Below are 14079 nucleotides of genomic sequence, written 5' to 3'. Positions count from 1 at the left end.
CCAGGAACACAGCGCATGCGCATGTGAGATCGTGGGGTTTAGGTTCGCTTCAAACTGGTGCAGTTAAAAAAATTCCACGACAGCAGAGTCAAGCGGTGACGAAATCAACTGCAGAGTCCAGCAGTGAGGAAGAAGCAGTCTGTTGGACAACCACATGATCATCATTGGAGACATGTGACATGTACCTGAGGCTGGCTAATAGATTGATGGATGATATATTTACTGACTGACTGAAAAAAAACATGCATCTATTAGCCAGCCTCATATTGTTTTTTATTCATTTACATATTCAGTCATCCATGCATTCATCCATTCAGTCTTTCATGCATTCATTTGTTTATGGGCAATATGCAGTTCAAAACAGCAGCATAGTGGAGTCTATGCACTACAAATGAGCAGATGTAATATATTTATTTCATACCACCACTGTAGGCTGCCAAATAAACCTGTTGACCCATTTAACAACATTTATAATTAACTGACTGCACAAATACAGTGGAATTCATCTCAAGTTTTAAAATAATCATTAATTTGATGATTGGCCAACAATCTTGAACAATCAATGCTATGATCAGTTAGTTCATTGTTACAAGGTAACCTAATATAAAGACTTAACATAAAAACAGCATAATCAGAAACCTACACCTCCAATTAACGTCGTAGTCATCATCGTCATATGATTCTATATCTGAATGGGATTTTCATGGTTAAATAAAAGTTTAGAAAAATAGAGCTATAACCATCATTAGCGTCATCATCATTCACATTCGGTCAAATTCACACATCATCGTCAAGGCTAATTTAGGGCATATACTTTTGAAACATAAATGAACTAACTTTAAAAAGACCCCTTGGAATTTACCGAATCAATTTAATAAGAATGAAGCGCATAAGAGAAAAGGAAAAGTAATTCCCCTGCATGCTGGCAATACCACCGCAATACCACCGCACATTACTCTCGATTTTAGAGGCGGCCGCTTTTGTCTTCATTCAACACTACCAGTCACTCTATTAATAAAACGTGTTTTTATTTCAAAGATTTGCAATATTAACACGGAACAGTAATGCTTCATATTGCACTACCTGATTAAAAGAGAGTCGACAACAGACTTGACGTCTGTGACCAAAAAATGATCTCCGTGCTACGACTATCAAAAAACCTTTCTACACAGAATCTGAAAAATGTGGTGTGCAATGTCCAAAACTACAGCATATTTATATTGAACATGGCCCTCATTTCATAGGAGAGAGCCCTGTACCATTGTATTATAGAAATAAAAAATCAGCCATGGTTTTCTTAGTTTTTAATATTCAACATGTCCTACATTTTAACACCTGCTGAATATGTTAGCATGAAATGCATTGCTCCAATGCAATTCTCTACATATGAAAACTGTTAACTTGATAGGCAAACACTTTCTGATTAGTTTTACAATAGCATAATTAATAATCACCCGCTGAAAATTGGGGCTTATAAAGGGAAGCGAAAGCCTGAACTACGAAACCCTTCTTCACCACAAAGGGATTTTGACACCTTTACGTAGCGATACTTGTCTTATATAAAATGGGCAACTTCAACAGTCTAGGTATCATATCAATCAAGATTAAGATAATCCGTCTTTATTCATTTTTAATAGCTGTTCCGTTCAAGTTCTTATAAAAGAAACATGGCTGTATTGAAATGGTTGAGCATTTGCCTGACTCTGTTCTGCCAAGGCACAGCAGCATCAACACCTTGCAACTGGACGCAGTTTAGGTTGGGGAAGCTGAACGACGTGAGCATAGACCTGCTCTCAGATATGGTGAGGAATTTAAACTGCACCAGTCCGCTATTTGGTGTGCACAAATTGATGCGCAAAATTCGCAATGATATTCAAATTTCTATTTTGCATTATAGCACATTTTATTGTTAAGCAATGCTTTCACGTTTGAACAACATTGTTTCATTTAAGGTTACTATCACAATATAGTTTACTTCTTGATATTGATATGAATTCTATTTCAGGGTGGACTCTTTCCACTTAAGTGTGCAGAAGAAAACGTCGAACTGTTTCCAGAGGATGTTTACAAGAACACAGAGGTAGGATACACTTCAGTATTTTGATAAACTAAAGTACAGTATAACTAAAGTACAGTATAGTAAATTGGAAGTTTAACCACTTCTTTAGACACCCAATGCCTAAAACCCTGTTTTATTTTATCCAGGGTGAGGACTTCTCTGTGGTTGCATTAGAGGCTATGCGATATGTGGACCAATTATATAACAACAGTCTGACGTCTGTCACGTGGAACAAAACAAAACTTAAACTGTTCCAAAACGTCATATATCGTCAAGTTCAAAACTTAGAGTTATGTGTAAGTATGATCCCTCTTGTGTAGTCTATGGGTTATACGCTGAGTGTACAAAACATTAGGAAGATCGGCTCTTTCCATGACATAGACTGGCCAGCTGAATCCAGGTGAAAGCAATGATCCCTCACTTGTTAGATCCACTCCTATTGGTGTGGAGGAAGGGGCGGAGACAGGTTAAAGATGGATTTTTAAACCTTGAGACAATTGAGACATGGATTGTGTACCATTCAGTTTGAATGGGCAAGACAAAATATGTAAGTGTCTTTCACGGGAGTATGCTAGTAGGTGCCAGTCGCACCAGCTTGAATTTGTCAAGAACTGCAACGCCGCTGGCTTTTTCATGCTCAACAGTTTCCTTTGTGTATGAAGAATGGTCCACCACCCAAAGGACATCCAGCCAACATGACACAACTGTGGGAAGTATTGGAGTCAACATGGGCCACTATCGCTGTGGAACACATGCCCTGACGAATTTAGGCTGTTCTGAGGGTAGAACGGGGTGCAACTCAATGTTAGGAACGTGTTACTAATGTGGTGCTCACTCAGTGTATTTTGGGGGCAGACAATCGTGGGCATTGGTATTTACATAATTTATACACTACAAATATTTTTGTTATATATTTTCATAACCGTCTCATCAAACCGAATTAATGCACTCACCAGCATTTTATATTGTCTCCAGGTCGTAGGTGGTGTTTGGAAATCCTCTGGAGATGGAGGGTCGGTTACTCTGAAAACATATTTCAACAAGCTGAACACCGTCTTGAAAGACAAGGTGGGGTCCAATTTCAAATGTCCTCAAATAGAGTCTAAATTAATCTGAGCAAAAGTTCTAGATCACCACAAATAGGACGCATTTCAATGCCACAACTCACATATGAAACTTGGAATTGCCCAGTGCCGTTTTTATGTCGATGGATGCGTTGGATCAACAACACCTGCAGTGGTTGAGTTGACTGAAATAAAATGTATATCTTGTACGCTCTCCAGGAACACAGCGCATGCGCATGGGAGATTGTGCGAAAGGAGATTCGCGAAAACTTGGTGCAGTTCAAGAAATTCATTGACAGCAGAGTCAAGCCGTGAGGAGAACCACAGAATCATCATTGGAGACGTGACATATTCCTCAGGCTGGCTAACAGATTGATGGCTGATATATATACTGACTGACTGGCCGGCTGCTAGATTGACTGAATGACTGATTTATTTATTTATATATATTGGTAGACTGATATTTATGTGTACACTATGTATTTATTTATTCGTGTTTTATTTATAATACAATTTAATAAAAAAATACTTACAACTATTCTCATATTGTTTTCATTCACTTATATAATTAATTCATGCATTCATGCATGCCTGCTTCATCCATTCATGCTTTCATGCATTCATTTTTTTATAGACTGACTTTCTAAAGGGGAACTCTGCAGTTCAAACAAAACCAAAGCACACTCAACCACTATTTTTGTAAATAGCTGAGAGATGGGGTTGAAAAAAAGAACCACTGTCACAGAACTATAGATGCAAGGAAGGATTATCCATGAAATCACAATTCTAGTTTTATCTACATTTTGAAGATATACAGTGGTTGTTAATATTTGCATTGTTTCAACCAATGGTGTAAAACACGTTGGCACGTTGGTTGTTGTGTTGCAACACAATCTCACACTCAATTCGTGCAAATATGTACGAAAAGTATTTTGCATATTTCAAGCACTTTTGTGCGTTTTTGTGTGAAAAGATATGCATTTTTGTGCTACTTAATACCCTAGGAAAAGACACTCATTTTTGTACGACTTCATTCATTGGAACAAACTTTTTCGGGGTCAAACTTTGGAACAATCTTTTGAAAGTTATTTGAGCAATGCTTGATGAGCAGCTGTCTATTTTTTGTCCAACATATTTTTATATAAAAGACCAAACGTGATAACAACCAAATATTGTTAATCAACCAGGTTGTCACCAAAATAGTTATATTATAATAGAAGCTTACATTGTTTTTTAATTTTTATTAACAACCTATTAACCTTTTCTATGCTGTTTTCTCTTAATTAAAGACCCTTTGTTTTCATGTAGGCATCAGTAGGCCTATAGAATTTTCTTCATAACGCATTTCATACTTTGTGGAGACGACAATTCCACAATTTTCTTAATTTATTCTTTAACTTCTTAGGGCTACAATTGTCTTTATTTATTTATTCTTTAAGGGTTTTTCTTTATTTTTACTAATTTCTTACACTGTAGAATAATAGTGAAGACATCAAAACTTTGAAAAAAACACCTATGGAATCATGTAGTAACCAAAAAGTGTTAAACAAATCAAAAATATATTTTAAATTTGAGATTCTTCCAAGATGCCACTCTTTGTCTTGATGACAGCTTTGCACACTCTTGGCATTCTCTTCACCAGCTTCATGAGGTAATCACCTGGAATGACATGATGCCAGACGATAGGATGGAAATTCCCTCCTCCGACATTGCGTATCATCATCTCCATCTGCAAACAGTAGCAGACAAAAATTCCAGCTGTGGACACAGACGCTCCCATCCTCCTGATCTTAGGACGAGACATCTTAAGGCTACACAAGGTGCAAGAGCAAATCAATGGGCCCCACGACATTCCTTATGCATAGCAACTCGGCCTCGGGTGTGTCATCGTGGGTGAGGTCTGTCTTGGAACGGCTCACCGACCAGCCAGTGTTAACGTGTTCAAGACAAACATACTTCAAAATGGTCGCACATCCTATCTGAGCCCTTGCCCTGACTTCATCCAGGTGAAAGAGAACTTCAACAGCATGCTCAAAAACACATCTCTCTCTCTACAGTGCACTCGAGAGATCCAAGCACAACTGTGGACACAGACAGCCTGGGATGTTCCGTGTTTGGACGAAACACAAGACGATGATAAACCAGCACCATCAGTGGAGGACAAAGCCTTCTTGGACATTATGGACGAACAGGTTTTCCAGGATGATGGAAACAACTGGGTTGCTCCACTACCCTTTCGCCCCACTAGACCTTCCTAATAACAGGGAGCAGGCCATGGACCATCTCACATCACTTCGCAAGACTTTAGACAAAAAGCCTGAAATGAAAGTAATTTTATTCTTCATGCAAAAGATGCTGGATAACGACCAAGTCAAACCTTTCTCCGCCATTAGAGGGAGACAAAGAACGCTGGTATCTGCCCATATTTGGTGTTTACTATCCACAAGCGCCTGAACAAATTAGAGTGGTGTTTGACTCCAGTGCTAAGACGTTCTGCTCAGTGGTTCAGACTTAAACAACACACTCTTGGACATCCTAATGCGCTTCCCGCGAGGATTGCATTGCACTAACGGCAGATGTGTAACAAATGTTTTACTGTTTTGGTGTACGTGAGGATCACAGGAAATTACTTAAGGTTTCTCTGGTATGAAGACAACACTCCAGATAGAAACATAACTGAGTACAGGATGAAAGTGCAGGTGTTTGGGAACAGCCCCTCACCAGCCATCTACTGCATGAGACGAGCAGCTCTACAGGGTGAGAAGGAACACGGGTCAAAACCCAAGCAATATGTAGTGAGGAACTTCTACGTCGATGATGGTCTGACATCAGTAGCTACTACAGAAGAAGCTATCAACATTCTAAGAAAAACACAAGCAATGTTAGCGGAGTCCAAAATGAAACAACACAAGATTGCATCCAATAGCAAAACAGTTATGGAAGCCTTCCCCATGGAGGACCGTGCTAAAGACTTAAAAGACCTGGACCCTGGAGTGGATCCTCTCCACTTTCAACGGAGCCTTGGACTTTCCTGAAACCTGGAAACAGACAGCTTCACATTCCAGGTGTCCCACAATGAGAAGCCTTTTACGCGGAGAGGCATCCTGTCCACAGTGTAGTCTTTATGACCCCCTTGGGTTCGTGGCTCCAATAACAATGCAAGGTAAAGCCTTAATTAGAGAACTCTCTTCTGACCAGAGTGAGTGGGATGCCTCCCTTCCCACAGAAAAAAGAGGAATCGAAAATGTGGAAGGAATCTTTGATGGAGTTGGAACATCTGTATATTCAGCAGACCTACATCCCAGTCTCCTTGTCTACCACTCAAAGAAGAGAGCTGCACATCTTCTCGGATGCCTCTACAGTAGCCATAGGAACGGTAGCCTACCTGAGAGTTATTGACTCGGAAAGGTCAATGCCATGTTGGATTTATCTTGGGGAAATCAAAATTGGCCCCTCGACCGGCCCACACTATCCCACGCCTAGAACTGTGTGCGGCTGTGCTAGCTGTTGAGATGTATGAACTGATCAGAGACGAAATGGACATTGATGTAAATGCGTCCAAGTTCTACACAGACAGTAAGATAGTTCTCGGTTACATCCACAATGTCACCAAAAGATTCTATGTGTATGTTGCCAATAGGGTAACTCGCATCAGGAAGTCTACCCATCCAGATCAGTGGTGTTATGTAAACACTGACAGCAATCCAGCAGATCATGCAACCAGGCCCGTACTAGCTGCACTCTTAAACAGGTCCACCTTTCCTGACCCAAGCAAACTAAAGTGAGCCTGAGAACATCAATTTTGACCTTGTAGAGCCTCACGCAGATGCAGAGATTCGACCAGATGTCACAGCCTTCGCCACTAAGGTTTCTGGAGCTCAACGTGGCTCTCATCGCTTTGAGAGGTTCTCAAGCTGGAAAGCTCTCAATCGAGCCACAGCACGACTCATTCATCTTGCCAGATCCTTCCATGAAGGTGCGGACAACACCAACTGCAGAGGCTGGCAGGACTGTAATAAACCATGCAGTACAAGTGAGTTGTAGCAAACGTCTGGTCTCTGGTATCATCCACAAGTGTGTCACCTGCCGCAAAGTTAGAGGGAGGTTACTTGACCAAAAGATGGCTGACTTGCAGGCAGACTCACATCTGAACCACCATTCACCAGCGTTGGACTTGATGTGTTTGGACCATGGAATGTCATAACTCGTCGCACTAGAGGTCAGGCCAGGTCACAGTTGGAAATGAGAACTTGTTCTCAACTGGCTTACCTGGTTAAATAAAGGTGAAATACAAATAAATAAAAGAGGTGGTTGTGCAGACTCCAAGAGCTGGGCGGTACTCTTTACATGTATATCTACTAGAGCAGTCCATATTGAGCTCATCGAATCCATGCTTCATCAGCACACTGAGGCATTTTTTCTCTATCCGTGGTCCAGCAAAAGTGCTACGCTCTGATCGAGGTTCAAACTTTATAGGTGCCTGCAGGGAGTTGGGAATCGAAACAAATGACTCAGCACTGACTAAATACCTCTCAGACAAGGGATGTACTTGGATATTTAATCCCCCACACCCGTCTCATATGGGTGGTTCTTGGGAGAGTATCATCGGGGTTGCCAGACGTATCTTAAATTCTATGCTGTTTCAGACGGGCACGCCTAGTCCCACATGAGGTCTTGAGCGCTCTTACGTCTGAAGTTATGGCAATAACCAATGCGAGACCCTTAGTGTCAGTGTCAACCGACCCTGACATGCATGCCATTCTCACACCCTCAATGTTACTGACACAAAAGACCAGCACTTCCTCAGCCCCTTCTGGATACTTCAGCATGAACGACCTTCATGGAAAACAGTGGAAGCAAGTCCAGTGTCTCGCTGACACCTTTTGGAAAAGGTGGGGACAGGAGTACCTGACAACGCTGCAGAGACGTAGAAAAGACACATGTAAAAGTGGGAGATGTTGTCTTATTGAAAGACAGTCAGGCACACAGAAATGACTGGCCAGTCGGGCTTGTGGTCAAAACCTTTCCCAGTACCGACAAAAAGGTTAGGAAAGTAGAACTAAAAATTGTCAAGCAAGGGGCTGCTAAGGTGTTTCTGAGACCAATCTCAGAGATTGTTGTTCTTCTTGTTGAAGCATCCTAGAGACAAAATATAAAAATAAAGAAAGGACATTATTTGTTTCTTGATACATGTTTAATTTCATAGTGGCACAATTTCTATAAACCAGGCGGGGAGTGTGTGTCACGTTCCTGACCTGTTTTCTCTTGTTTTGTATGTCTTTATTGGTCAGGGCGTGAGTGTTGGGTGGGCAGTCTATGTTTTCTATTTCTATGTTGGGTTTTGTGTTCGGCCTGGTATGATTCTCAATTAGAGACAGGTGTGTATCGTTTGTCTCTGATTGAGAGTCATACTAAGGCAGCCAGGGTTTCACTGGTGGTTTGTGGGTGTTTGTTTCCTGTGTTAGCGTTTGGGCCACACAGGACTGTTGCAGGTTAGTCACGTTTGGGTTTTTGTTAATTTGTAGTGTCTTGTTGATGTTTCATTAAAATATGAACTCTTACCAATCCGCATCTTGGTCCGATCCATGCTCCTCCTCGTCTGAGGAGGAGAACGACATTGACAGCCGTCACAGAAACACCCACCAAACCAGGACCAAGCGGATTGGAGAAGGACGGCAAGAACCAAAGCAATGGAGAGAAGAGGAATGGACTTGGGAGGAGATCCTAGACGGTAAAGGACCCTGGGCACAGCCAGTGGAGTGTCGCCGCCCCAAAGCGGAGCTGGAGGCAGCGAAAGCGGAGAGGCGGCATTATGAGGCGCTTGCAAGGCAGAGTGGCTGGAAACCCGAGAGGCTCACCCAAAAATTTCTTGGGGGGGGCTAAGGGGTAGTGTGGCGAAGCCGGGTAGGATACCTGAGCCAACTCCCCGTGCTTACCGTGGAGTGAGAGGGCGTCGTACTGGTCAGACACCGTGTTATGCGGTAAAGCGCACGGTGTCCCCAGTACGCGTGCTTAGCCCAGTGCGGGCTATTCCACCTTGCCGCACTGGGAGGGCTAGGTTGGGCATCGAGCCGGATGTCATGAAGCCGGCCCAACGTATCTGGCCTCCAGTACGTCTCCTCGGGCCGGCGTACATGGCACCAGCCTTACAGGTGGTGTCCCCGGTTCGCCTGCATAGCCCAGTGCGGGTTATTCCACCTCGCCGCACTGGCAGGGCTACGGGTGTAACGGCTCTCTTTCGGTGAGTGAGTAGACCAAGGCGCAGCGGGTTGTGAATACATAATGACTTTATTAAACAAGACGGGAAAAAACACGAAAACACTATAACAAACTAAACTTGATAACCTACAAAATAATAAACGATGAAGACAGACCTAAACTACGAACTTACATGAAACGAAGAACACATGAACAGGAACGACCGAAAGAACGAGACGAGACAGTACCGTGTGGTGCAACAAACACAGACACAGCGACAATCACCCACCAACAAGCAGTGAGAACAACCTACCTTAATATGACTCTCAATTAGAGGAAAACGCAAAACACCTGCCTCTAATTAAGAGCCATACCAGGCAACCCAAAACCAACATAGAAACGGAAAACATAGACTGCCCACCCAAAACTCACGCCCTGACCATCACACACATACAAAACAACAGAAAACAGGTCAGGAACGTGACAGAACCCCCCCCTCAAGGTGCGAACGCCGGGCGCACCAGCACAAAGTCCAGGGGAGGGTCTGGGTGGGCATCTGACCACGAGCCATTAGAGCCGCCCGTCTGTCCCGAGCCGTTAGAGCCGTCCGTCAGTCAGGAGCCGCTAGAGCCGTCCGTCAGTCAGGAGCTGCCAGAGCCGCCAGCCAGTCAGGAGCTGCCAGAGACGCCAGCCAGTCAGGAGCTGCCAGAGACGCCAGCCAGTCAGGAGCTGCCAGAGACGCCAGCCAGTCAGGAGCTGCCAGAGACGCCAGCCAGTCAGGAGCTGCCAGAGACGCCAGCCAGTCAGGAGCTGCCAGAGACGCCAGCCAGTCAGGAGCTGCCAGAGACGCCAGACAGTCATGAGCTGCCCTACGGTCATGAGCTGCCCTACAGTCATGAGCTGCCCTACAGTCATGAGCTGCCCTACAGTCATGAGCTGCCCTACAGTCATGAGCTGCCCTACAGTCATGAGCTGCCCTACAGTCATGAGCTGCCCTCCAGTCATGAGCTGCCCTCCAGTCATGAGCTGCCCTCCAGTCATGAGCTGCCCTACAGTCATGAGCTGCCCTCCAGTCATGAGCTGCCCTCCAGTCATGAGCTGCCCTCCAGTCATGAGCTGCCCTACAGTCATGAGCTGCCCTACAGTCATGAGCTGCCACTCAGTCATGAGCTGCCACTCAGTCATGAGCTGCCACTCATCCCGGAGCTGCTGCCCCTTATCCCGGAGCTGCTGCCCCTTATCCCGGAGCTGCTGCCCCTTATCCCGGAGCTGCTGCCCCTTATCCCGGAGCTGCTGCCCCTTATCCCGGTGCTGGCCCTTATCCCGATGCTGCCCCTTCATTTAGGTGGGTTGAGTTGGAGGGTGGTCATTGGGAGGGGGATACGGAAGCGGGGAGTGACTATGGTGGGGTGGGGACCTCGCCCAGAGCCTGAGCCACCACCGTGGTCAGATGCCCACCCAGACCCTCCCCTAGACTTTGTGCTGGTGCGCCCGGAGTTCGCACCTTAAGGGGGGGTTATGTCACGTTCCTGACCTGTTTTCTCTTGTTTTGTATGTCTTTATTGGTCAGGGCGTGAGTGTTGGGTGGGCAGTCTATGTTTTCTATTTCTATGTTGGGTTTTGTGTTCGGCCTGGTATGATTCTCAATTAGAGACAGGTGTGTATCGTTTGTCTCTGATTGAGAGTCATACTAAGGCAGCCAGGGTTTCACTGGTGGTTTGTGGGTGTTTGTTTCCTGTGTTAGCGTTTGGGCCACACAGGACTGTTGCAGGTTAGTCACGTTTGGGTTTTTGTTAATTTGTAGTGTCTTGTTGATGTTTCATTAAAATATGAACTCTTACCAATCCGCATCTTGGTCCGATCCATGCTCCTCCTCGTCTGAGGAGGAGAACGACATTGACAGCCGTCACAGTGTGCTGCCATTCTGTTAGAATAGAACAACAGATTATTTTATTACAGTGGTTAAAATGGATTTTCATTGTGTTCCATGGTGTTTATCGGCCCCTATTGGAGTTTTCTGGTACTTAGACTGTACGGAAACAGGAAGTAGATTAGAGTAGTCGTTCTGCACGCATAGAAGCAGCTAAGAACAATGCCACGGTGCTGTTTTTTCAGTGCAGTTATTTCTTGTCACGCTTCAGCCTCGGAAAATATTTGTTTGTAAATTCGATTCAAGCATATTGCTAGTGATGATAATATTGTTATTGATAGAATTGCTTACTTATCAATGTTAGTTGGTTGCATTTACTCACACAAATTGCCTTTCATGTATGCCGTCAGCTGTATTAGTTTGCTCGTGTGTCATGTAAACGAATTGTAAAACATACAATACTGTAGTTTTGTTACTGTTTCTAGTGTAATATGCTTTGTTATTGTACAGAGGTGTTTGCACATTTTTAGAGTAATGAAAGGAGTTGGGTAATTGGCTATCTGGTTTGGTATCATGCCAGATACATGGTACCTTGGCACGTGCTTTGTATTTAAACGTTTTCAATATATTCATTCAAGAAAAGTCAGCCTTGGGAGTTTTATTTTAGACTTAGTTATTAGCTATCTGAATAGAGAGACTGAAATGAATGAAATACCCGAATCCTCAGCTATGTTCAATGTTCAGCAATTTCCAGTGACAAATGCTCAGTCTGAAGCCTTTAGGCTATGGTTTTCACAGCCCTATAGTAATAATACAAGTTATATCATCTAAAAAAGGTGTATTTACAACATATTTATAACATGTTGGGCAAAGTGGTATAGGAGAGTCTGACATGACCCCTAACTTGAGTTCAGTCTTCACCAATGAGAACCATAGCTTCGTATTTCATGACTGGGAAAGGCCTCGATTCTACCCATATGATGTGGATCATTGTCAGGTTATTTGATACAGTGCACTCTGAAAGTTTTCAGACCCCTTGACTTTTTCCATATTTTGTTAAATTACACGTTATTCTAAAATCAATTAAAAAATTAAATCGTAATTTATCTACAAAAACACCCCACAATGACAAAGTGAAAACAAGTTTTTAGGCATTTTGCAAATGTATTAAAAATAAAAACAGAAATACCAAGACTTCCGAGAGCTGGCCGCCCGGCCAAACTGAGCAATCTGGGGAGAAAGCCCTTGGTCATGAAGGTGACCAAGAACTCGAAAGTCATTCTGACAGAGCTCCAGAGTTCCTCTGTGGAGATGGGAGAACCTTCCAGAAGGACAACCATCTCTGCAGCACTCCACCGATCAGGCCATTATGGTAGAGTGGCCAGACAGAGGCCACTCCCCAGTAAAAGGCACATGACAGCCAGCTTGGAATTTGCCAAAAGGCACCTAAATGAATAAGACCATGAGAAACAAGATGATCTGATCTGATGAAACCAAGTTTGAACTCTTTGGCCTGAATGCCAAGCGTCACTTCTGGAGGAAACCTGGCACCATCCCTACGGTGAAGCAGGGTGGTGGCAGCTTCATATTGTGGGGATGTTTTTCAGCTGCAGAGACTGGGAGACTAGTCAGGATCAAGGGAAAGATGAACAAAGCAAAGTACAGAGAGACCCTTAATGAAAACCTGCTCCAGAGCGCTCAGGATCTCGGACTGGGGCTTAGGTATACCTTCCAATAGGACAACCACCCTAACCACACAGGCCAAGACAACACAGGAGTGGCTTCAGGACAAGTCTCTGAATGTCCTTGAATTGCCTGGCCAGAGCCTGGACTTGAACCGATCGAACATCTCTGGAGAGACCTGAAAATAGCTGTGCAGCGATGCTACCCATCCAACTTGGCAGAGCTTGAGAGGATCTGCAGAGAAAAATGGGAGAAACTCTACAAATACAGGTGTGCCAAGCCTGTAGCGTCATACCCATGAAGACTCGAGGCTGTAATCGGTGCCAAATGTGCTTCAACAACGTACTGAGTAAAGGGTCTTAATACTTATGTAAATGTGATATTTCAGTTTCAAATTTGAAATACATTTTCAAACATTTCTCGAAACCTGTTTTTGTTTTGTTGTTATGGGGAATTGTGTGTAGAATAATGAGACAACAACAAAAAACTACGCTCAGGAAATATTTTTTTGTTTTTTTGGGGTAGGCACAAAACTCCTGCCATACTTCCATTAGTTTTTATCTTTACCAGCACTGGTTACCTTCAGATGAGTCCTGTGACATTAATGGGGGTTTAGAGCAAAATGAGAATCTCCCTTTTCCACAGTGGGGTCACATTAGTTTGTAGCCCAAAAGGTTTGGACGCTACAAACAGAAGTTGGCACATTGATGGTACCGACATCAGACAAGTCCTGTGACACTTGGGGTCGTAGAGCAAAAGGGAGAACATCATCATATCGTGTAAGTCTCCCCTTTCCATAGAGTGGTCATTTTCCCCATCAGGAGACTGAAAATATTTGGCATGGGTCCCCAGATCCTCAAAAAGTTCTACAGCTGCACCACAGAGAGCATCCTGACCGCTTGCATCACTTCCTGGTATGGCAACTGCTCTGCATCTGACCATAAGGCGCAAAGAGGGTAGCACATACGGCCCAGTACATCAAGCTTCCTGCTATGCAGGACCTACATACTAGGCGGTGTCAGAGGAAAGGCCAAGAAATTGTCAAAGACTTTAGACACCTAAGTCATAGACTGTCATCTCTGCTCCTGCACGGCAAGCGCTACTGTACTGGACCTCCACGTCTAGGACCAAAAGGCTCCTTAACAGATTCTACCCCCAAGCCATAAGACTGCTGAACAATTAATAAAATGGTAGAGTGGACTATT

The 14079-nt window shown here is 43.8% G+C and overlaps 1 protein-coding gene across 1 annotated transcript; it reads left to right on the top strand.

Annotated features, from left to right (window-relative positions):
- The first annotated feature begins 1667 nt into the window (after positions 1–1667).
- Positions 1668–3438, top strand: LOC120041381 (interferon a3-like). Its single transcript, XM_038986334.1, has 5 exons — positions 1668–1802; positions 2006–2080; positions 2206–2355; positions 3035–3127; positions 3343–3438. Exons 1-5 carry the CDS (start codon positions 1668–1670, stop codon positions 3436–3438), a joined length of 549 nt encoding a protein of 182 aa, XP_038842262.1.
- Positions 3439–14079: the final 10641 nt, after the last annotated feature.

This window comes from Salvelinus namaycush, unplaced genomic scaffold, assembly GCF_016432855.1.
Source record: "Salvelinus namaycush isolate Seneca unplaced genomic scaffold, SaNama_1.0 Scaffold456, whole genome shotgun sequence".
Classification (NCBI taxonomy): Eukaryota; Metazoa; Chordata; class Actinopteri; order Salmoniformes; family Salmonidae; genus Salvelinus; species Salvelinus namaycush.
This window is presented reverse-complemented; position numbering and strand designations above follow the sequence as displayed.

Bases quoted from the DNA above. Each gene is read 5' to 3' on its own strand.
- LOC120041381 (XM_038986334.1), top strand. From the start codon at position 1,668: ATGGCTGTATTGAAATGGTTGAGCATTTGCCTGACTCTGTTCTGCCAA. The intron at 2,356-3,034 runs GTAAGTATGATC...TATTGTCTCCAG, and splicing joins TTCAAAACTTAGAGTTATGT to GTCGTAGGTGGTGTTTGGAA. The intron at 3,128-3,342 runs GTGGGGTCCAAT...TACGCTCTCCAG, and splicing joins ACACCGTCTTGAAAGACAAG to GAACACAGCGCATGCGCATG.